The sequence below is a fragment of the Talpa occidentalis genome, unplaced genomic scaffold (assembly GCF_014898055.3).
Source record: "Talpa occidentalis isolate TD23 unplaced genomic scaffold, MPIMG_talOcc4v2.1 talOcc4.16, whole genome shotgun sequence".
Lineage (NCBI taxonomy): Eukaryota > Metazoa > Chordata > Mammalia > Eulipotyphla > Talpidae > Talpa > Talpa occidentalis.
In genome coordinates, this window is record NW_023601653.1 from 66,831,607 (window position 1) to 66,853,246 (window position 21,640).

The 21,640-nt window shown below is 35.6% G+C and overlaps 1 protein-coding gene across 1 annotated transcript; it reads left to right on the plus strand.

Moving 5' to 3' along the window:
* Positions 1–677: 677 nt before the first annotated feature.
* LOC119248351 (natural killer cells antigen CD94-like) lies at positions 678–7,933 on the plus strand. The gene is made up of 6 exons (XM_054696776.1): positions 678–774; positions 4,429–4,521; positions 4,661–4,723; positions 5,683–5,834; positions 6,943–7,049; positions 7,813–7,933. The coding sequence occupies exons 1-6, from the start codon at positions 678–680 to the stop codon at positions 7,931–7,933; spliced, it is 633 nt and encodes a 210-aa protein (XP_054552751.1).
* The last annotated feature ends 13,707 nt before the right edge of the window (positions 7,934–21,640 follow it).

The window sequence follows — 21,640 nt, forward strand, 5'->3', positions numbered from 1 at the left end:
ATTCACTCAGCACCTGGTGATGGAGGTGCTATTTTCCTTTCTATAATGTGTTAAGTGTCTGAGTGTTTTTGTGGGTGTTTTTTCTTTGAGTTTAACCTTAGATATGATGCTAGTCATTCACATTTCATAGTGAAGTCAAGCTCCAGATGTGAAATGTGAGAGAAAGAAAGAAAGAAAACAGAATAATAATTATTCTTCTCCATCCAGTTTACCCCAGTTGGCCCAAGGGATGAAAGTGCCTGTGTGTCCATACAGATTTCAGACCTGTATGTATTTATAGACAGGTATGTGATGCATATGCACACAACACATACATTCTTTTTTTTTCACATTATCATCATCAACCCCTACAATGCAGGGAAAGGGGAAAAGTATAAAATGAAAGCCATTATATTTATAAGAAACATCTCACTTCACAGTTTTCTTAGGGAGAATTCAAGTCTATTCTGACAAAAGAGGAATCACTTACATTTTAACACCTAAGGATCATTTTCCCACCACCCTAACACAGTGAATTGCATCAATGTGTATTTTATTTTATTGTAATAGGTATTATATAAATTTTAAGCCAAATACATTATTTTTTATATAAGTCTCTACTTGAAGCATAAATATTAAAAAAAGCACCTGATTTTAATGTATTTTATAAAACAATTTGAGCCTTTCACTTTGAAGTCATGGATCACGGTGATTGCTTCCAGATTTTGCCAAAAGAAAACTTGCTTAAGATGTGGGGACTGCACCTGAGAAGAGAGACCATGCACTGTACAAAAAGTAGGAATGATGTAATATATATAAAAAAATAATTATAAAATTATAAAAAAGATAATTCCATCTACATTAATAGAAATAGGCTAAAGTATCATTAAAAATAAAATCATATGGAGACTAGACTTAGCACTTTTTCTTCTTAGATGTTCTTGCTCCTCACTAAAGGAAGTTTTTGCTCATTTTTCACTGATCAACCCAGAGAGAGCACTTCCTAAATGTCATGTGTTGTATATTATAAAACTCTTGTGATAATGTCACTGACATATCTTAGTAAACTTGGGTGGGTAATATTATTTTGATCCTCATTGTATGTTATAAGCCCTAAGAATACAGGTAACCTGCACATGATTTGGTTTCACATTTTCACCAATGTGCTTATGTGGAGTAAATAAAATTTCTTTCTTTCTTAAGGTCTAAGGACAATATGTATCAACCTAAAACACTTATTTTTCAATAAGGTGAAAATTAGGAGTAGTAACATTATATGATGATTGATGCAGATTACAAAATACCATCTTTCAAAATATTTAAGTGTGTATATGAATTATTCTTTTTGGGGAATTTATGCTTTTTGGTCAAAAGTCTATTTTGTTTCCAACTAAACTTGCATATTCAGTAAAAATTCACAGTATTAAAGAGGTTGGCAGTAAAATCAATGATTCTTCTTCTGTTTGTTCTTTGCTACTTCTCTGAGAAGTTGATACTATTTCTGCCTTATATATGTTTATTGTTTTTTGCTGTAAAAGTATTAAAAGTTGTTATTATTATCCAGCACAGGATAAATCTTGGAAGTCCTTTGTCTCAGCAATTCAAGGTTCAGAAATCTTTTTCACCTCATCATTAGAGTTCTATCAAATTATTTAATTAGCTTATTAATGTTATTATTGACCTGAATTCCTGTATCAGCTATAGTCACTTTCAAAGCCCTGAAGGGAAGGGAACACTGGGAAGACAAGTGTTGAAGGAAGGTTTGAAGGTTAACGTGAATGAGACAATGAGTGTGGTCCCAAGCCAGCTGAGGCTGTGCTAGAGCACATGATTGTGTGTGTGAGGGTGTGTGTGTGTGTGTGTGTTTGTGAATGCAACAATAGCAGAAGGTCACTGTGCTTCTAAATTTTTTTTTATCCCTGACTTCCCTAGCTTAGTTATGGAGACACAGATCACAGCACAGACTAAGACATGGAAATGGCAACCACTCTGTGGTAAGAAAATGAAAATTCACAAAATATACAAATGTGGAGAAAAGGCTTGATTTAAAATTAATTGCAGGCCTCCCTGGTGGCACAAGGGGTTAAGACACAACCTATGAAGCTGTCCGCAGCCACTGCAGCATGAGTTTGATCCCCGGCCAGCGAGGGAGGAACCCACATGGTACAGCAGACCTCTCCTGTCTCACCAGCTGCTTCCCTCAGCAGTGTATTTCTGTCGATCTAACTGTTCTATGCCCCACTCTGTCTCTGGTGTATTCTTTCACCCACTGCACCTCTGGCCTGTACCCCAGTTCTTGTATGCATAAATAAATAAATAAATAAAATTAATTGCATGTGTTTATGGAGATATACTACCAAATTTCAAATGTAAGTCTGCTTGACAATTTTCTTAGTTTTTTCGTGTCTTTGGTTTTTCACCAAGAATCAGTTTCATAAATAGATCCATACTATGCTAAGTGCTTTAATCAGTGGGTAGCACCATGTAAGTAATGCCTGTTTCTTATTAAAAAATGAGATTTTTATTATGTGAAACTTTATTACACTAATTACATATTTAGATTTCCCTATGTTTCTCCTGTTTCCCAAATATATACTTTTTAAATTTATTTATGCATATAAGAACTGGGATACAGCCCAGATGACAAGGGATGAGAGGATTCACCAGGAGACAGAGTGGGGAACAGAACAGGCAGATCCACTGAAATACACTGCTAAGGGGAGCAGCGGGCAAGACAGGAGAGGTCTGCTGCACCATGTGGGTAGCTCCCTGGCTGGCCAGGGATCAAATTTGTGCTGCAGTGGCTGCGGACAGCATCAAAGTGCTGTGCTTAACATCTTGCACCACCAGGGAGTCCCCAAATATTTTTTTTAATTATTTTGATCTTTAGTCATTAAAAAAAAAAAAAATGATGCTGACCTTTTACCATAAACAAAGGGAGGCGTTGGCGGCTACAGTGACAACTTCCTGTATTGTGGTCCCAGAACATTCAGAAGCTCGTGATTTTGCTGCTTCTGGTTCAGACTGTCCATCCATTCTCACCAGTCCATAGTGATATAAGAACATTGTTTGAATGCACAATTTCTCTTTTTCTTTTACATTTTCCTACGCAAACTCAAGATTGCTCAGCCTCCAGCTCAGTCCATGATGTGACCCGGATCTTCTGTAACAAGCACAGGCAAGTTTTCCCTGCATGGACTGGGACATCTCTCCTCATGGCAGGTATGTGCAATCCAAACCAGTTAAAAAATTAAAACAACTAGAAGGTGCATATCATGGATTTGCTAACTTCAAGACAGGACTGGAAAAAATGAGATTTTTTTGGTTTTTCATATATCAATATTTTCCGTTTAATTTTACTTTCATGATTCTTCATTCTGCCATATAAATTGTTTTGTGAAAGTTTTTCCAACAGTTTAAAAGGTTGTCTTCTGACAGGGATAGCACTAAATGCTTATGGGACTGATTTACCAGGTCAAAGTATGAGCAACACAGTTTGCGCATTAAAAAATATATAGGGGAGGCCAAACATTAGTGACAATGCTTACAAGTTTATATAAGTTGACCATTTATGTTTTGACATCCAAGGTCTTCCTGATTAATAATCTGACACAGTAGACTGTTATTGACACTGTTCATAGAGATTGTTCTGAATCTTCTAATGGCCAATTGCTTGAGAGGAAATTCCTATAAGAAAGAAACTCTGAGAATGAGAAAATATCTTGTTCAAAATGGTTGCTTTTAAATCATCTTCCAAAATATGTGAAATAAATTCTGGTCACCCGGGTGTGTCACATAATTGTTTTGGGAGCATCTGATTATCCCCAGACCAGAGAATCCTATCTTTTCTTCCCCACTGGACCTCCCAGAGTCATGAGCAGCCTGACAGCACTTCATTAGGGAATACCTTGAGATTAGGAGACGTGCACACAATAGTGATTTACACATTGATAGATATATTACATGAAAAACTCTGGGAGACAAATTTATTTTATTTCTGTGTGGTTACTAATGTTGATACCTTGAAAAAATAGCATTATTAAAGAATTCTAGTTTTCTCTACACCTAGTAAGAATCATATCTCTTGTGACTTTTGTTGAGAAAATTAAAATGAAATTTTGCTATGATGACCAAAACATAACTCTGTGTCTGATCACTTCTACTCTATAATGTTTCAATTTCTATGCCAACAAATAAATAATTGGTAAATCACATTAATGACATGAATTTGAAAAAAAGAAAAAGTGTGGATAATCTCACAGAATAGATTTTTGTTTTCAGTTTTCTATGCAATGTCTTCATATTTCTAGTGTTTCATTGGGAAGATGTTGGGGTTTCCAAACCAATACCTTTTTTTTTTTTCAATTCTCTTGTGATAGTTTCTGTCTTTGAGATCTTCAGCTCCTGTGTCTTTCCAGAAGTCACTACCCTACCTCTCTTTCTTTATAGGTTTTTGCACCACTCCATGGAGGTGGATTTCTGGGACCTTAGGAGTAATGTGCCTTTTGTTGATGGCTATTTTGGGAATTGTGTTGAAACACTGTAAGTTTTTCAGGGCAATTTACATAAAGTTCAGAGCATTGATGAAATCATTTAATAAAGCTTTCATTTACTAAACATGGAATATTATATTGTTTCACAAACTTGTATCTAATCATTATTTTTTTACCATTTCTGATAACATTTCATAAACCAGATATTGAGCGAACATTCTCTCAAGGAGCCACCCTCAAATCCCAGAAAGGTAGGTTCCATACTTTAGTAGAGGATGAAATATGCAGTTCCTGTTTTTCTCATACAGAATTATGATGGAACCATTGTGATCTAGCTATGCAAGTAATATACTAATTGCAGGATAGTCTCATTTCATTGTCTTCCATTGTAAGAATAATTAAATTACTTTGAATATGCATCACTTGTATATTTAAATAAGGAGAATATTAGCCTGAAATAACCTAGTTTTTCCTACATGAGCAATCATATTTAAGTAATAAATAAAAAATAAGTTCTATTATATATCCCAGCTAATGCTAATTATCTAACTGTTTGCTCACAACCCATGAATTTATATCTTTACCTTTGCTTCTGCATCTCTCATGACTAGAACATAGTACACAGATTTCAGCAGTTAAAGTACAATTTTTAATGTACTTTGTCTAGTGTGCTTTATAACTTGTCTCAATATCTTCTGTGATTACTTCTCACTTTATTTTATTCTTTTTTCCTTCAATTTGTTTCTGGCTTTGGAATATAATTGACACGGGACATTGTGTACATTTAAGACTCAACATAAAAAACTTTTTAACTGCCTCTTGACCATCCAAGTTTATGTTCAGATAGATGTTCAGAGAATTCATTTTTTTAGCAACAATTTATTTAGGTATTCTTGGGCCACAAGTGAGCAATAAAGATCCTCCATAAGGATGGTATTGCAATTATGAACTTCTAGAATCTGTAAAATGTTTCTAATTGTGACAGATCATATGATTTTCACATATTTGAAATGTCTAAAATTGATGAATTTGTGCACCTGCACTTAACATTATAAGGTGTCAAGATAAATATGATAATGGATGTTGAACATTGAATTTAGTTTTTTTAGAAAATTTTAGGAAAAAAACAATAATTTTTATAGGAGTAAAGAGTATTTAAAAATCAGAATCTCCAATATCAAGAGTCAAGCTTTATTTTTTTTTTTCTTAGACTCTGACTGCTGTTCTTGCCAGGAGAGGTGGATTGGGTACAGCTGTAACTGTTACTTCATTTCCAATGAATCCAAAACGTGGAATGAAAGTAGTGATTTCTGTGCTTCTCATAATTCCACCCTTCTTCAGATGAACAATAGAAATGAATTGGCATGTATTTAATCCTGGTTTCCTATGTATTTTTTGACCTAGAGATATGTACTATTTAAGTAAGCTGAATTAGATTCAGGTCTATATCAGATAATGAAGAGTATTTTTTGAACTAATGACTTACTAATAGCTTTTTAACTTAACCATTATAAAACCTATAAAATTTTATTAAGGAATTTGATAAATTCAGAATTTTATTGGAAAAAAGCTCAAGAGAAATGTCAGATAAAGTATAATGGACATTTTAAGAGAATTCAAAGAGGATCTATTATGAGTATTATTCTAAAAAATAAATAACTGAATCTTAATGCTTTCATTAATTTTATAATTTATTTTGTAATTCTGTATATTTTGTCATCATTATGGGATATGCAATGAAAATGAAATGTATGATCATAAAAATTACCCAGTTCTTAAGAAAAAATGAAATATTTCTCTAGCTGTATGCAGAATCTATACTGACTATAGGTTGAGAAGATTTCACCCACAAAATTTATTCCCTAAGACTCTGATGTAGAATCAAATTCGGATGTCACACTCCTGTGAAGTAAAATTCTAACTCCCTTTATAACATAATATGTATGATAAAGTCTTCATTCTGTGAAATCTGAGATTTTTCATGTTATTTTCCCCAATAAGTAGATAGGCTTGATATTTGAGTAAAAAATACACTTGTGACTACCTTTTTAAGCAAGCATTAAAAATGCTTTTTTTAAAAGATTTGTTTATTTATGTACACAAGAGCTGGGGTATGGGCCAGAGGTGTGTGTGTGGGGGGGGGGGGTTGAAAGGATTCCCCAGAGACAGAGTGGGGAACAGAACAGGCAGATTGACTGAAATACACTGCTGAAGAGAGCAGAGGGTGAAACAGGAGAGGTCTGCTGCGCCCTGTGGGTAGCTCCTTGCCAGAAACCGTCCTCGCGCTGCAGTGGCTGCCAAGAGCTTCATAGGTTGCATCTTAACCTCTTGCACCATCAAGGAAGCCCTAAAAATGCTTTTAAGTGTGTATGATCGAAAGGCTGACTCTTATGTTGGACACTAACTTTTTAAAATAGTATTATTCCAGAGTAGATTTAAATTATGTTAATTGTTTGTTTCTGTCTCTAAGCAGCACTTTATGAAATTCAGTAAAAAATATTACTGGGTTGGAGCCATCTACAGTGAAAAACAACAAGCCTGGGCGTGGCTGAATGGCTCTGCTCTCTCTCAAGATCTGTACGTTTCTACTAGTCCAGATTTTTTTTGTTCTTTATGAACTTATTCCTCTCTCTCTCCACAGATTGTAGCTAAAATAGTTTTCCTAAAGTATAAAGATACAGAAAAAAATGGATTCAACAGAATAATAATTTTGGTGCATCTGGAAAACCCAAGTCAATTAACATGAAATTTGTGTACTTGTGACCATGAAAGAACATCTGAGATAAGTGAGATAGGCTTTTTCACCCTGATGGGTGTGGGTGGATGCATAGATGTTATATTCACAGGAACTATCCAGAGAAAACAGTGTCCATGATAGTTTTATTTTGCTGGAGGCCAATAGCCTCAGCTTACACCCCCTTCTTTTCACATTTTTTAGGTTAATTTTCTGTTTGTAGCTTTTGAGTTTCATTTTCATCAATAAACAGGATTTTTCAGTATCATACAAATTGTATCACCTACCTTGTTTACTTAGGCTAGTTTAGTCAATACATATTTAAGCAAAATTGAAACAGTATATCATATATCAAATCCATTAAAACAAATGCAAAAAAAAAGTGACTGAACTCTGTGCAGTTGTTTACTGAGGCAATAGTCTAATTTTGTGATATTGTTCTTTTAAATGTCAAAACTGTGCCTATCATAAAAAACATACTGGCTCAATATGAGTCAGTAATGAGTCAATCAAATGCTTTGAAAAGTTCTATTATTTGATAAACACCCACCAATGAATATTCTCATTTCCTTTTCTCATATGTTAATATTTTATTTTTAATTACAGATTCTCCTCCTATCAAACTGCAAATTCAAAGAACTGCATAGTATACAACCCACACCTTGGTTTTAAGGATCAACCTTGCATGTGGAAAAACTTATATATCTGTAAGCAAGAACTTATGTAGGTGTTTCTTGGGGTAGAAGTGGACAATATAGTCCCATCTTAAGAAAGGTATTCCAATTATGTATTTCTAGAATCTATAAAATGTTTCTAATTGTGTGTGTGAGTGTATGTATGATTTTGACATATTTAAAAAGTTTTAAAATTGATAAATTTGTGCTCCTATACTTAAAATTATAACGCATCAAAATAATTATTGTAATGGATATTTCAATAAATGCATGTTCAACATTGAATTGCATATGTTTTATGCACATAATTGTATACAATCTCTCTGTAGAAATTTAAATAAAACAATGATTCACATCAAATGATATATATCGACATCACTTCAGTCTTTTGTATAGCATACTAAATTTGGAAGAGACACTTGTTCCTGTTTCTTGAAATTAGTTCTTTCTGGATATCAGTATATTTATGTTTGATAATTGACAATTTTCTATTATGTGTCTTGGTGTATAACTTCCTGCATTTAGATTGCTAGGTATTCTATTGTTTTCATGAAATTTTGTAGTTAGTTCTTTCTTAGTTGTTATGGGAATGGTAGGAGTAAACTGAGCCCGTGATTACAATGTTAAATGAACTTCACCTCTTGACATCTTTACAGACTACACACCCATCTCCAAGCCACTGAGATCACAGACACTTAGATTACAACTCCCAGCATTCCATGAATCTGTCTTCCTGAACAGGGTCACTAGGAACTATGGGGAGAGTTAAGCAGCCATATTTGCCTTAAAACCTAAACAAATGCATGCTGTCACTCTTTTGCTTTTCCAGGTTTCACTTGCACCCTAGTGTCTCACCTCAGTTGCTGTTGTTGGTAGGAAATATCATCCAATTGTTATCTCTCTCTTTCTCTCTTTTTCCACTCCCCTTGTAAATAAAACATTTTAAATGTTTTCTGTGGTTTCTGCTTTTCAGTCTTGTCCCATGTCCTAAAGCATAAGGGTGAGGACACACACAGGTCACCGATATCCCTTGCTGTTGTCCTCCTCTCACAACTTGGTGCCCAATAACAGGGACATCATAGATCACACAGTAGGGCAAGTTCATTAGGATTGTGTGACTTGAAGTTGAATTTTTCTGTCTCCAATTTGAAGAACTTTATTTTCCTTCTGTAAATTTCTCTCTGTGTTGATCTACATATAGGCTCAATCATTAGTTTAAGCAATTCTTCATACTTTTCTTTAAATATCAATGTACATAATCTTGTAAGGTCTGGTACATGGAAGAATATTTTAGTTTTGTGGAAAGTCCTATGGGCATATTTTGGGACTCAGTTTCAACCTTCTGTTAGGATTGAATACTTCACATAGAACTGAAGGTGAGAGGATTCACCAGAGACAGAGAGGGGAGCAGAACAGTCAAATCTACTGAAATACACTGCTGAGGGGAGCAGCGGACAAGGCAGGAGAGGTCTGCTGTGCCATATGTGGGTTGCTACTTGGTCAGGCATGGAACTCAGGCCATTGTGGTGAGCCTTTGTGGTGGTAGAGCTGAGAATTAACCCTCAGGCCACCAGTAAGGCCCTAGGTCCTAATTTTAGGTTCTCGACTTACAGAGTCTAGTTTTAGTGAGAATCCTTCTGGATCACTGGATCAGAGCGCAAATAGCCCCACTCTTGCTAGGAGTATATATACAAATTAAGAAAAGAGAAAAGAATATTCAAATTAAATGAGGATTTCTTTCATATGTATATTCAAATAAGGAAAAGTTATAGGCCTTTATTAAAAATAATAACGATGTTGAAAATTTAAGCATAATTCTGTACTTGTTTAAGCTTAGCTAGCTTAAATTAAGCTAGCTTAAATTTTTATTCACTTTACCCTCTCCTTTAACATTTTCAAAGATTTTTAACTAATTAATATGGGTCATTTCTTCATCACTTGTAGGAAAATATATACATTTCCAGCTACTAACTAACTAGAAAATATATTCACAAAATAAACAATGTATGTAAATGTCAACCCTTATAAAATTGCATAATAAAGTTAGAAAAATACTAAGGAAGTGAGAAAACTTTATAAATAAATGTGATAAGATAAATTTCAAGGAAGAAATTTTCACCTGAAATATTTACCTTCCATTCAATTTTTAAATTAATTATTGAAAATGTACTGGTAGGGGGCTCCTTGGTGGATCAGAGGTTAAGTCCCAGTCCTATGAAGCTATAAACAGCCACTGAGGCATGAGTTCGATCCCTGGCCAGGGAGCTAACAGACATGGCACAGCAGACCTCTCCTGTCTCACCCACTGCTCCCCTCAGCAGTATATTTCAGTAGATCAACCTGTTCTGTTCCCTTCTCTGTATCTGGTGAATCCTTTCAACCCTCCCGCACCTCTGGCCTACACACCAGTCCTTGTATGCATAAATAAATAAATCTTTAAAAAAAAAAGTAGTTTTAAGTGCTTAAACTAAGTGGAGCAAGCAGACACATGAATTTATCAACAACAATATACTTTATATAAAGTTAACATAATATTTATTACAATGGGATAAAAAATACACATTGATACAATTCACTGTCTGGTAGAAGTAGAGAAATAAGCATGAGTAGTTAAAATGTAAGAGGTCATGTGTCAGAATAAACTTGAATTTTTCCAAGTTAAACAATTGAGTTAGATATTTCTTACAAATATAATGACTTTGATTTATAACTTTCCTCCTTCCCTACACTGTACAGACTGATAATAATAATGTGAGAAAGAAAAAATGGGTGTGGGTGGGTGGGTGTGTATGTGTGCACACATACTGCCATACAAATGCATGCAAGACTGAAATCTGTATAGACACAAAAAAACTTTCATCCCTTGACCCAACTGATAAATTATTGCTGTTGTTTTATTTCTCTTCCTTTCTCACATTTCACATCCCTAGCTTGACCTTCAGTGCAGGTTTATGAAAAGTGAACAGCTGATGTCATATCTAAGTGTCAGCTCAAAGAAAAACAAAAAGGAAATATACCCACAAAACTCTCAAGACACTTAATAAATTATAGAAATAAACAAATTAGCTCCACAAGTTTGTGCTGAGTGAGTCTGAACCACTCAAGATAAATCCTAAGATTTATCTTTCCAGTTTATTTCTTAAATTTTTTGGGGGGAAGGGGGGAGGATTCGCTTATGGAGTGTAAACACCTAAGGAAATTTCAGAGCAGAAATGTGATGCACAGTGTTTCCTTCCCAAGTTAGTAGAGCTCCCATCTCCTGACACCAGAAAACAATGGAACTTTATGGGAAAGTTCTGGCTTGTCCTGTAGCTGGGAGAGTCAGGGAAGCATGAATGACTACAGTGGAATCTTCTTTCCTAAAAGGACTGGATGAATTTTTATAGTCTCATCTCTAAGATACGTCTACTTGATATTTCAGAGGTGTGAAAAAAGAACTGCATCATTTTAAATCAAGTGATAGAAGTCACTTAAAATTATCAGATTCAAGTAGTTCCAAGTAGTTGTTAAATAAAGCAATGAATAAAATGACATTTTACTACATATTAAAATCAAATGTTAGAACTATGATGCTTGTGTTTATCTCTAGTTACCTAAGGCATAAAATATGAACCTATTAAGTAATTTTAATGATATATCACATGGTAAGAACCGAGAATATGCATTTTAATCATATATGCAGAAACATGTTTATTCTTTGTAGAAATAGACATCTGTATTTATCTTCATTAATGATCTATTTTTATTATAAATGTCCCTAAATGCTTTGTATACTATCTAAAAACTTGAACATTAAAAATTATACAATCTTATACGGTGCATTGTGTTACAGATTTAAAGCACTACACTGTTGTCTTAACAAATAGCTATCATCTACAGTGGCAATTTTAACCAACAGTTACAAGTAGAATCAGGGATAATAACTATAGACATGACACAGTATAGTTTCCTTTTACATGGTGTTAAATGCAACAAGACAACTGTTTTCCATTAACAGAAATAAAGAGATAAATATTACAATCAAAGTGACAATCCATTCTGCTTCTTATTCCACAATAGCTTATATAAACTTCAATGAAAAATATAAAACAATGTGAAAATTTTGATATGTTTAGATCTTTCTTAGCCCTTGACAGACCCTTATGTCTATTTTTATAAAGTGATATATCTGCATGGACAAAGAAGCAGCCAAACATTAGTGACCTTATTAGTAATATATATTTTGGATAAATTGACATTCTCTAATTGAGTGCAGTAGGGCAAGATTAATAAAATCAACAAGAAAACATATAACTTGTTTCAAAATTTCATATCAGCCCTAATATACAACTTTCTCACTAATCGTCCATCACATGGACTGAAGCAAGAACCTCATGTAGGAGGTGAAAGGAACTTGTTTGCAATGTGGCTTGTCCACCTCTCGTAGCTAGAAACAATCTCTCTGTGGTGAGCTGTTTGGTGGATCTGGGTTCTCACTTTCATCGAACACACGAAAGGTGACAAACTGGTCACTTCTTGACATGTAAAGTTCAGGTTTACTAAGTATCACTGAAATGGCCCTGAGCCTCTTTCTTGACCTTAGGCAAAAACAATATAAAGCTCTATGGTCAGTAGCTGTTCATAAAATTGAGGTCTAAAGACAAGACCGAGGAGTAAAAGATCTCTAGAATTGTAAGATACATTGGTTCCCAACAGGACAGTATTCAGATCAGTAAAAAAATCTGTGGTCTAGAGAGCTCACCTAACTCTTGTATTAGATTTTCATTCAATGAGGATTGAGCAAATTTATGTTTTGTCAACTATCAAAAGATAGGTAGATGATAGATAGATAGATAGATAGATAGATAGATAGATAGATAGATAGATAGATAGAGAGAGAAAAATATGATAATATTTTAACAATTTTGCATTGAGTAATCTGGGTAAAGGGTATATATCAATCTGTTATGCTACTTTTTCAGGCATGTTTAAATCTGAAATTATGTCAAAAACTAAAGTCACACATGAAAGCTTTTCCCCTTGCATACTGCATTTAATATAGCATTAAACCTGATTTTCATGCATTTTGGGATATACATGTGTTTACACACATGTATATGCAAGTGTTTGTGTATCTCAGTCATCATCACTTATCACCACATTACTAGGAGGCCCGCAACTTTGACGAACTGAAAAAAAACTTGATTTTTCCATAAATGTGCACTATCAATTAATTTTATCCAAAAAATAGAAATTTCATTTTCATATTTATTTCAGAGGACCTTGCTTTTCTGTGTCAATAGCAGTGGTCTTTGGCCCCAGGTCATTGGTGCCTGGCAGCCCCATGTATCACTGTGAAGAAGGAAGAGCTTCCTTCCGTCCTGGGTCAAACTGGGGACTTTAAGGATTGAGAGTAACCTGAAGATATTAGTCTTTCTCACATAATTCAAGCTGTGTCTTTTCCAGGATTGCATCAGACCACTTGCACCCACCCCACCAAAACTGGACTCCAGGCCTACCGCTGATCTTCACTCTAGACAAGGCCTTTGCATTTGCTGCTTATTGTTCACTCAGACAGACTATTATGTCTGGATTCCAGGCATCTATCTTAACAAAATTATTCATTTCTCAGATCTCTCTATATCATAAAAGTCTCAACTAACTCTTCTACCTAGACCAGGTCTCTGTCATACTCTGATTACTCTTTTCTCCCAATTGTTAGAACTTATTTCATTTGCATTGTGTATTACTAGTGTTATTACTGATGTCCATCCTCCCTGTGATATAGGAGCCCCATGAAAGCAGATACAACCCTTTGATTTACTCAAGTGTGTCTCTCCAGGGCCAAAAGCTCAGTGTTGCAGGATAACAGCATGTTTGTGAATGAAGTAAATTCTGTTCATTTGTTCCAATTCTCTGGACTATGCATTTTCAAACTGTTTGTCCCTTATGTGGATAGTAAAAGTTAAATGTCATCTACCTTTATACAATCATATTTTACTATTATAATATCTTCTCAAAAAATTTTTCTTGGTTGATTTTATCAGGCAATTTTACCTTCTTACCCTGACTATCCATCCCTCCCATAGATGAACATCATAAGACAAAGAATGACCTCCCATCATGAGCATGTGATTACAATGACAAGATTCACTTTGAAAGTACTAGAAGACATGAGAATCTTAAAAATATTGAATGCCTTGCCCAGCCTGCAGAGTTTATTTAATATTTATATTAAATATAAATATATTTATCTGTACCAATAAAGTTCCTTCACATTCCTTAGATTACTTGTATTATTTCCTAAGTTACAGATAGGTATTTATTGTAATTTTCCTGTTAGATATGATGAATTTAAATTAAAGAATAATACATGGACTTCAATGCATAATGACATTGATTTTTACCAATATCAATAATAGTTCATATAGCTGAAGTCATCATCACAGGAAATCTTAGATATACTTTCTTTTCTTTCTCATGTATTTGTCAGTTCTAAATGTATTGTCTTCCAACAGATACAGTAGCCACTTAGGTGGCAATCTTCAGCATCCAACTTACCATGTTTTATATGCATGCATTTATTTAAAAAATTCTTATGTCTGGGAATGTATAGCCTAGAAGAGAAAATAATTTCCATTAAATTCTGAATTCACTTGCTATAACATTTGTAAACTTATGAACAGTAATATTTTGATAAAATTATTAAGAAATAGAAATGACACTTTCCCAGTTGTTCAACAACAATGCAAATAATAAATGTATTATGTCATCCAAAATTTAATTGAATTGGTATGGTAGCAAATTCTTTATGACTATAATCCCCATGACCTCAGGCATATTTAAATTATCTTCCATTTTCCCTGGGGTTTACAAATTGCCTTTACACAGTAGCATTTTGATAAACACAAAACACATTCTATTGTTTAAATAGTACAAAAAAGCTGCTGTTAATCATCAATAATAATTGATTCTCTTCTGAAAAAGTTTAGCTGGCTTTTTCAAGAGTGAAAATCAGAATCCTCATATGAGTAAGTAGTGGCAATTATTTCAAATGATCAAATATTTGAATATATTTTGGGAATCAAAGTAGTCAGGGAAAGTCTCATGAAAATAAGTATCATTCCTCAAGGGGGCATGTGATTACACTATGCAAGTGCAGCACTGGAAATGAAGATGTATGACAGAAGCACAGGTAAATGTGAAGTTTTAATTATAAAACATAACCCTTATTGGAAAATCATCTTTTAAGTGTGAGAATAATGGAAGGAAATCAGCATATTATATTCATGAACCTTCAGAAGAGAAATTATATATTTAAATTAGATTTCTACATTTAAAGATATATTTGACATTTATTCCTATTTGAGGGAAGAATAGTAAGAAGGAACAAATGTAAGATGACATCACCACATTAAACTATGGCAGTGAAGAAGGGGAAACCAGGCTATTGACATTTCAGCTTTGCCCAGAGTCTTACTGAACTCACTTTGACAAATGTAGTGATCAACCTGATCACATTGGGAATCACAGGGGAAATCAAAAAGGGAATCATACAGAGATGAGATTACAGCAAATGAAATGAAAAATTGAAGGATAGGAATTTGGAATAGAAAGTGTCAACTACAAAGCACAAAATATAAAACTGAAAGATGGAGATGAACTTTAAATAATAAATATAATGAATCAAATTCTTAGTTTGTAAAGGATAGAATGGAAAATTGCATTTACATCACATTGATTGCTACAAACATTCTTTGTAATGTGTGCATTTTAACAGAGGTTATAATTAACATTAAAATTAGGACTGTAGATTAGAGATACATAATTTTGAAAAACATCACTCCATAGAGTAGCACATTAAAATTTCTTTTTTCAAAATAAATGATTTTTGTTGCACAATAATCACTAAGTTTTGCAAATGTCCATACAATACAGATCTTTCTCATTATAAATCAGGAAATGTCTGCAATAAACTAAGACATGGGGTGGATAAATGGGCACCTGACACCAAGATATTGGTTAGATGAATATTCAGTAGAATTGATTTATGTTACAACAAATTGATGCTCATTGTCAATAACAACTAAGTTTGTCCCTAGAAATTTTCAGCTAACTCCTTCAAGAGAAGGGAACTTCCAAAGGAAACAAATCAATCAATACTTTGACTTCATATTTCTGCTTTCTGAACTATGAGAGAATAAACTTCTTCTGTTCCTTTAAGCCACCCACTTTGTGGCTTATAATATATATAAATGCAAATATGGTTTATGGAAAACTTTGGGTGAGACCTATGGAGGGAGAAAATTGCCTCAAAAATTTCCTGTGAGCACATGTCTTGGAGTCAAAAAAACATTAACATTGAAGTGATACCTCTTGAATTTGCACATATTTATTCAATTACATTATAATACATTGCAAAATGGTAATACTTCATTCATAAAATTAATGAACCATCTAATAGATTTATGAAACAAATATGCAGCCTAGTACAGTAAACTTTCACATCTTTCCATTTATCCTGTCTTTTCCTAGAGGATTTATTATGGCTACATTTGTTTTGTAAAATAACTCTGCTCCATATGCACAGTAATTATTGAGATTTGGAAGAAAATAAGAGCATTCTGGTCTGGAATTTTAAAACACCAGGAGACTTACTTGTTCAAGTTAAAAAGTGTGCCATCCAGCCAAACCCATTTCAGTCGCTGGCTGTTGTAGTACAAGCTGATAAAAAACATCTTTTGACTCATTTCATACTGCATCTTTGACAAGTGCAATAAAAAATTCTGCAGAGAGAGGAAAATAAATCAGAAAGTAGAACTGTGCCTGAGAAATAGGAGTATAATTATTTAAATATCTTTCTTTCATTGATCAATTTCCCTTTCACTCTCTTTAATTGTATGCAAACAAATAGAGATTAGGCTTATTTTACTTAGAAATAATTGATTGTTGACTGCTGAGGACTCCTTTATTCATGAACAATTGTTTTTTTCCCATATTATAATTTAGTCATATTCTTTGGCAATGGGTTGGAAAAAATGAGCAATAAACCTCATATGTGTAGTCACTAAGACACTGAAAAAATAGAACTTTCATTAACCAATGTATTAAGTAGTGACATATTTCACAACATTATAAATACAGAATCAAAGGAGAAGAAATAGTAGGAGTTTAACAGGTGTGGTGAGCCCAGAGTGCCATAAGTTAAAATCTTGAAAAGGAGGGTGCATTAACCATGAAAAAAGTGTTTGGGGTGAGAGGTGGAGGAGACAAAATATGTCAAGGGCACATGAAAAAACAATTTGAGAAACAAAGACATGAAGTAGCACAGGGTCCTTTATGCATGTAAAGTAGTTCATGACCATGAGCCCAAGTCAGGTTGCACTAGAACAGGTGCAGAGGAGGCCAGGATAGTAGCTAAGAATCAGACTATATATTAACTGAAATACATGATTTGAACTTTATGCTGAGAGCTGAAAGAAAAACCCCAAGTATTATGATAAAGTTAATATTCAACATTACAGTCAAAATATAAAGATGCCTGTGACTGTCATATAGAAAATGCTTTAGAGGAACATGTGTCTTGTGTGATTGTTGGCATTTTTTTAATTTTCTGACACAAAACACATTAAAATTTAAGAAACAAAACTTATCCTTACCAAATCTTCTTCAGTTTCCACTTTAACAAAGCTTGAATTTGAACCAGAGCAGTAGCCGGGACATTGTTTCCAAGGGTACAGGATTTTGAGAAAAAGAAGCAGTTTTCTCCCCGTTGATACCAGTTGGTTGAACAAGTAGGATATTTCAAAACTGTTACAAAAGAGAAACCGTAGTTGAATGTGTCCCATCAATGCAAGTTATAGCCAGTAAATTCACAATGCAAATCTACCCTCTACCAACAAAGTGTCTTTGTTTTACATTTTATTTATACGCACTTAAATTTAGTGGTTGACTTATTTTAGATCCATAATTCATCACCCTGAAACATTGTGCTCTTCAAGATTCGTAAGAATGCCTCGGGGCTACAAAATATTTTTTTTTTTGTTTTTTTTAGTTTTTTTGATTTTAAGATTTATTTATTTATGCATACAAGAGCTGGGGTATAGGCCAGAGAAGCAGAGGGGGTGGTGGAGAGGAGGATTCACCAGAGACAGAGCGGGGATCAGAACAGGCAGATTGACTGAAATACACTGCTGAGGGGAGCAGAGAGCGAGACAGGAGAGATTGGCTGCACTATGTGGGTTGCTCCCTGGCCAGCCAGGGATCGAACTCCAGCTGCAGTAGCTGTGGACAGCCTCATAGTGCTGTGCTTTACCCCTTGTGCAACCAGGGAGACCCTACCATTATTTTACATTTTATTTATATGCACTTAAATTTAGTGTTTGAGTTCTTTACAGCCATAATCCATTACACTGAAAACAATCGGCTCTTCAAGATTCACAAGAATCCCCAGGGGAGACAAAATATTTTTAACCACAAAATTAAGTCTCAGTAAACATAATCCAATATAAATTCATATACTTGTTAAGTGCTTAAAACACCCGGGGCCCCAAATGGTGTCTTTCATGCAGGATCCCACCAAGTATTAATACTTAGCCTAATTACAGGTTTTTCCTCAAACGAAAGTGCAATTCTAAACCCACTAAACTGGAGGGCCCTGCTAGCACTAGTGAAACCATCTGCATGAGTCCTCTCTAATTTCCCCTACAGAAAGTGTCTTTGCCTGAAATAATCTTTCTTTTTGTCAATAACCCACCATCTTCCACTTAGGGTAAGTCCTTGTAGATACTTACTAGACAGGACACTACCCATTTAATGAATCCTATAACAAAGCCAATTAAACATTTGTATTTGTTTATTAATATTTATATATTTTATAAGTACATATGACTGCCTGAGAAATACTGGTGCTATAAGTAGATTTCACTTTTATCTGCTTGTTGTATACAGTCGAAGGTATTGAGCAACATCACAAACAATAAGTGAATTCTCTCCTCTCTCCTGCAAATAATATTATGGCTCAAAGACTTTCAAATTTACCTGTTTTATTTGCTCCCTCCTTACATTGTTGTTCTTCATTAAATGAGTTTTGATTCACTAAGAAAGAAAGGTCATATTTAAACTCAAAGAGAAAAATAACATGACAAACTTTTTACCATAAAATATGCTTAAACAGGAAATACAAAACTGATTATTAATGAAACATCACTTGCATTGAAGAACTCAATGTAATAGAGATATAAACATAAGGATCATATTGTACAAAAATGAAAAATTATATTAAAATATATAAATTATTTTAAAAATAAATAAAAATAAAACATCAAAAAGCCCTTGAAGCCATTGATAAAGAAAAAAAAAACATAAGAATCAAACTACAATATGAGTATGACAAGTTCATACCAGTTCAAACAGCAACAGATATCAGAAGGAAATAAACTCTAGAAAATGATCAAACTTCTCATTAGTGTATCATATGTCAATAACATCCAGCCAAAGTCAAGAAACTAGTCAAAAGTAAGAATTATATTTTTGAGAGATGTCTCATTTTAGATATAGATATTTCATATTACATGAGTTCACTTAATTACACTTTATTAAAAATATTTTACTAATAGTGTATATAAACTTCTCACAGTAAGATAAAAATTATTTCACAAGGAAAGGAGAAAATATTTCTGTTAAAGCAAACATGAGAACAAACAAGTAATAAGTAAAATTCATCACATGCTTTAAAATGAACAATTTGACTCATCTGTAAGAATTCATCTTCAGTTAGTGAGAATACTTCTTAGTCCAGGAATAGAGTGAATCAAAATGCATTATCTTCAACAGATTCATTAGTGTAAGGACAGGACTGGATACAGTGCAGGTTTTCTGATCCCATGCAGATCGGGTAAAGAGGAGTCAAGAGTCCTCAGTAGTTTTGCAGGTTTTTTATTTGGGGTTCACCAGGCATATGGCAGGCAGGGTGCTGGCTGGGGGGCTGGGAGGCTGGCAGGCCTCCCAGCCCCCAGCAAGTCCTCACTCTATCTGGGCTCTCTAGCGTTCGTTCTGCTGCTTCCCTTCGGCTTCGGCTTCGGCTTCGGCGGCTGCGGCTGCTGGTGCTGGTGCTGCTGCTGCTGGCGTCCCCGTGACGCCGCCTTAAAAGCACAGTCTTAGCTCAGCTGAATCCATCTACTTGCAACCCTATTCAGTGCCTGCCATCAGGCATGCATTCAGGACAGGATCCATCATCTATCCTGATGGCGGAGAGGCAGAAAGCCTGAATTTCTTTACCCTACAGTCCACCTCAGGGTTTCTGCCATATAGTCTATACATTATATACAATTCTAAGCAAACAAACAATGCAGCCATGGCCCACAAAAGCAAATACATCAATATAACAAAATACAATATAACAAAATACACAGAACACAAATAAGTCCAGGCAGGGCACCAACAAGTGCAAAAACAATTATTGGTACAGCAGATGAGCCACCAAATCTGCTGCCGAAGGCACTGCTCATACGGGGAAATCACACACGGCATCTGCTATAACACCCAGGAGCCGTCAGGCTTCCTGGCCTCTCTGGCTGTAGTCCGCTACAAGGCACACACAGCATCCACCCCAGGATGCACTAGCTGGGATTGGCAATTTTATTCTGTTGGGGTAATCGCCAACCTCGGTTCTGTCTGCAGTCGCTCCAACACTCGGCCTTCACAGCCACCCATGCGACTCACAACCCTGCTCTCAAGCCAACCACTGCACAAGCACATGGTTTGGGATCAAACTTTGCATTTGGCTTGGCTCCACCCAAGCCACATTCCCCACCCGTCCCCCAAGACGGCCTCCTCAGCTCCTCACCCTCAATAAGAATGAGCAGGGCATCACCCATAGGTGATTTTACGAGACTCACAGGGCTTCAGCATACCCAGGCTGCTTAACAGCCGCTTTAGGGCTTCTCAACTTAGCATCAGTACCAGCTTTTGCCACCTTAGTGGCTTTTCTCCTCCACCTGGCCACTGGGCATACACAGGCTGCTTTGGCCATCTAGGCCCACTGGCACCCCCAGATTCTCAAAAAATAACATAACCTGCTAAGGTCCTCCGCCTTCTGGCGGGATTGTCAGTCCAAAATCATCAGTTCATCAGTCTATCAGTCCATTGGCCTCTCCCTGCTTCAGCAATGGCCTGCTGCCTCAGGGGTCATTGGCTGGTCCTTTCCGGTGTCGTTGGCTGGTCCTATCCGGTGTCGTTGGCTGGTCCTTTCCGGTGTCGTTGGCTGGTCCTTTCGGGCGTCTCCTTCACGCCAGGTCTCATCCTGTAGCTCGTGGACGTATCCATCTTCTATACCGCCATGGTGCCTCCAGCGTCGTCACAGGCAAAGTCTGTTCTCCTTAGTCCCTCCAGGTCTTCGGAGGGCTCCAATACCCGTCTGCATGGATCTTGCCGACATACGCCAATTGTAAGGACAGGACTGGATACAGTGCAGGTTTTCTGATCCCATGCAGATCGGGTAAAGGAGGAGTCAGAGTCCTCAGTAGTTTTGCAGGTTTTTTATTGGGGTTCACCAGGCATATGGCAGGCAGGGGTGCTGGCTGGGGGGCTGGGAGGCTGGCAGGCCTCCCAGCCCCCAGCAAGTCCTCACTCTATCTGGGCTCTCTAGCGTTCGTTCTGCTGCTTCTCGGCTTCGGCTTCGGCTTCGGCGGCTGCGGCTGCTGGTGCTGGTGCTGCTGCTGCTGGCGTCCCCCGTGACGCCGCCCTTAAAAGCACAGTCTTAGCTCAGCTGAATCCCATCT

What these genes read in the sequence shown, in the direction of transcription:
- LOC119248351 (XM_054696776.1), top strand. Translation starts at nt 678, where the DNA reads ATGGATCACGGTGATTGCTTCCAGATTTTGCCAAAAGAAAACTTGCTT. An exon ending in CACCCTCAAATCCCAGAAAG is followed by an intron (nt 4,724 to 5,682) that starts GTAGGTTCCATA and finishes TTTTTTTCTTAG; the next exon opens with ACTCTGACTGCTGTTCTTGC. An exon ending in TGAACAATAGAAATGAATTG is followed by an intron (nt 5,835 to 6,942) that starts GCATGTATTTAA and finishes TCTGTCTCTAAG; the next exon opens with CAGCACTTTATGAAATTCAG.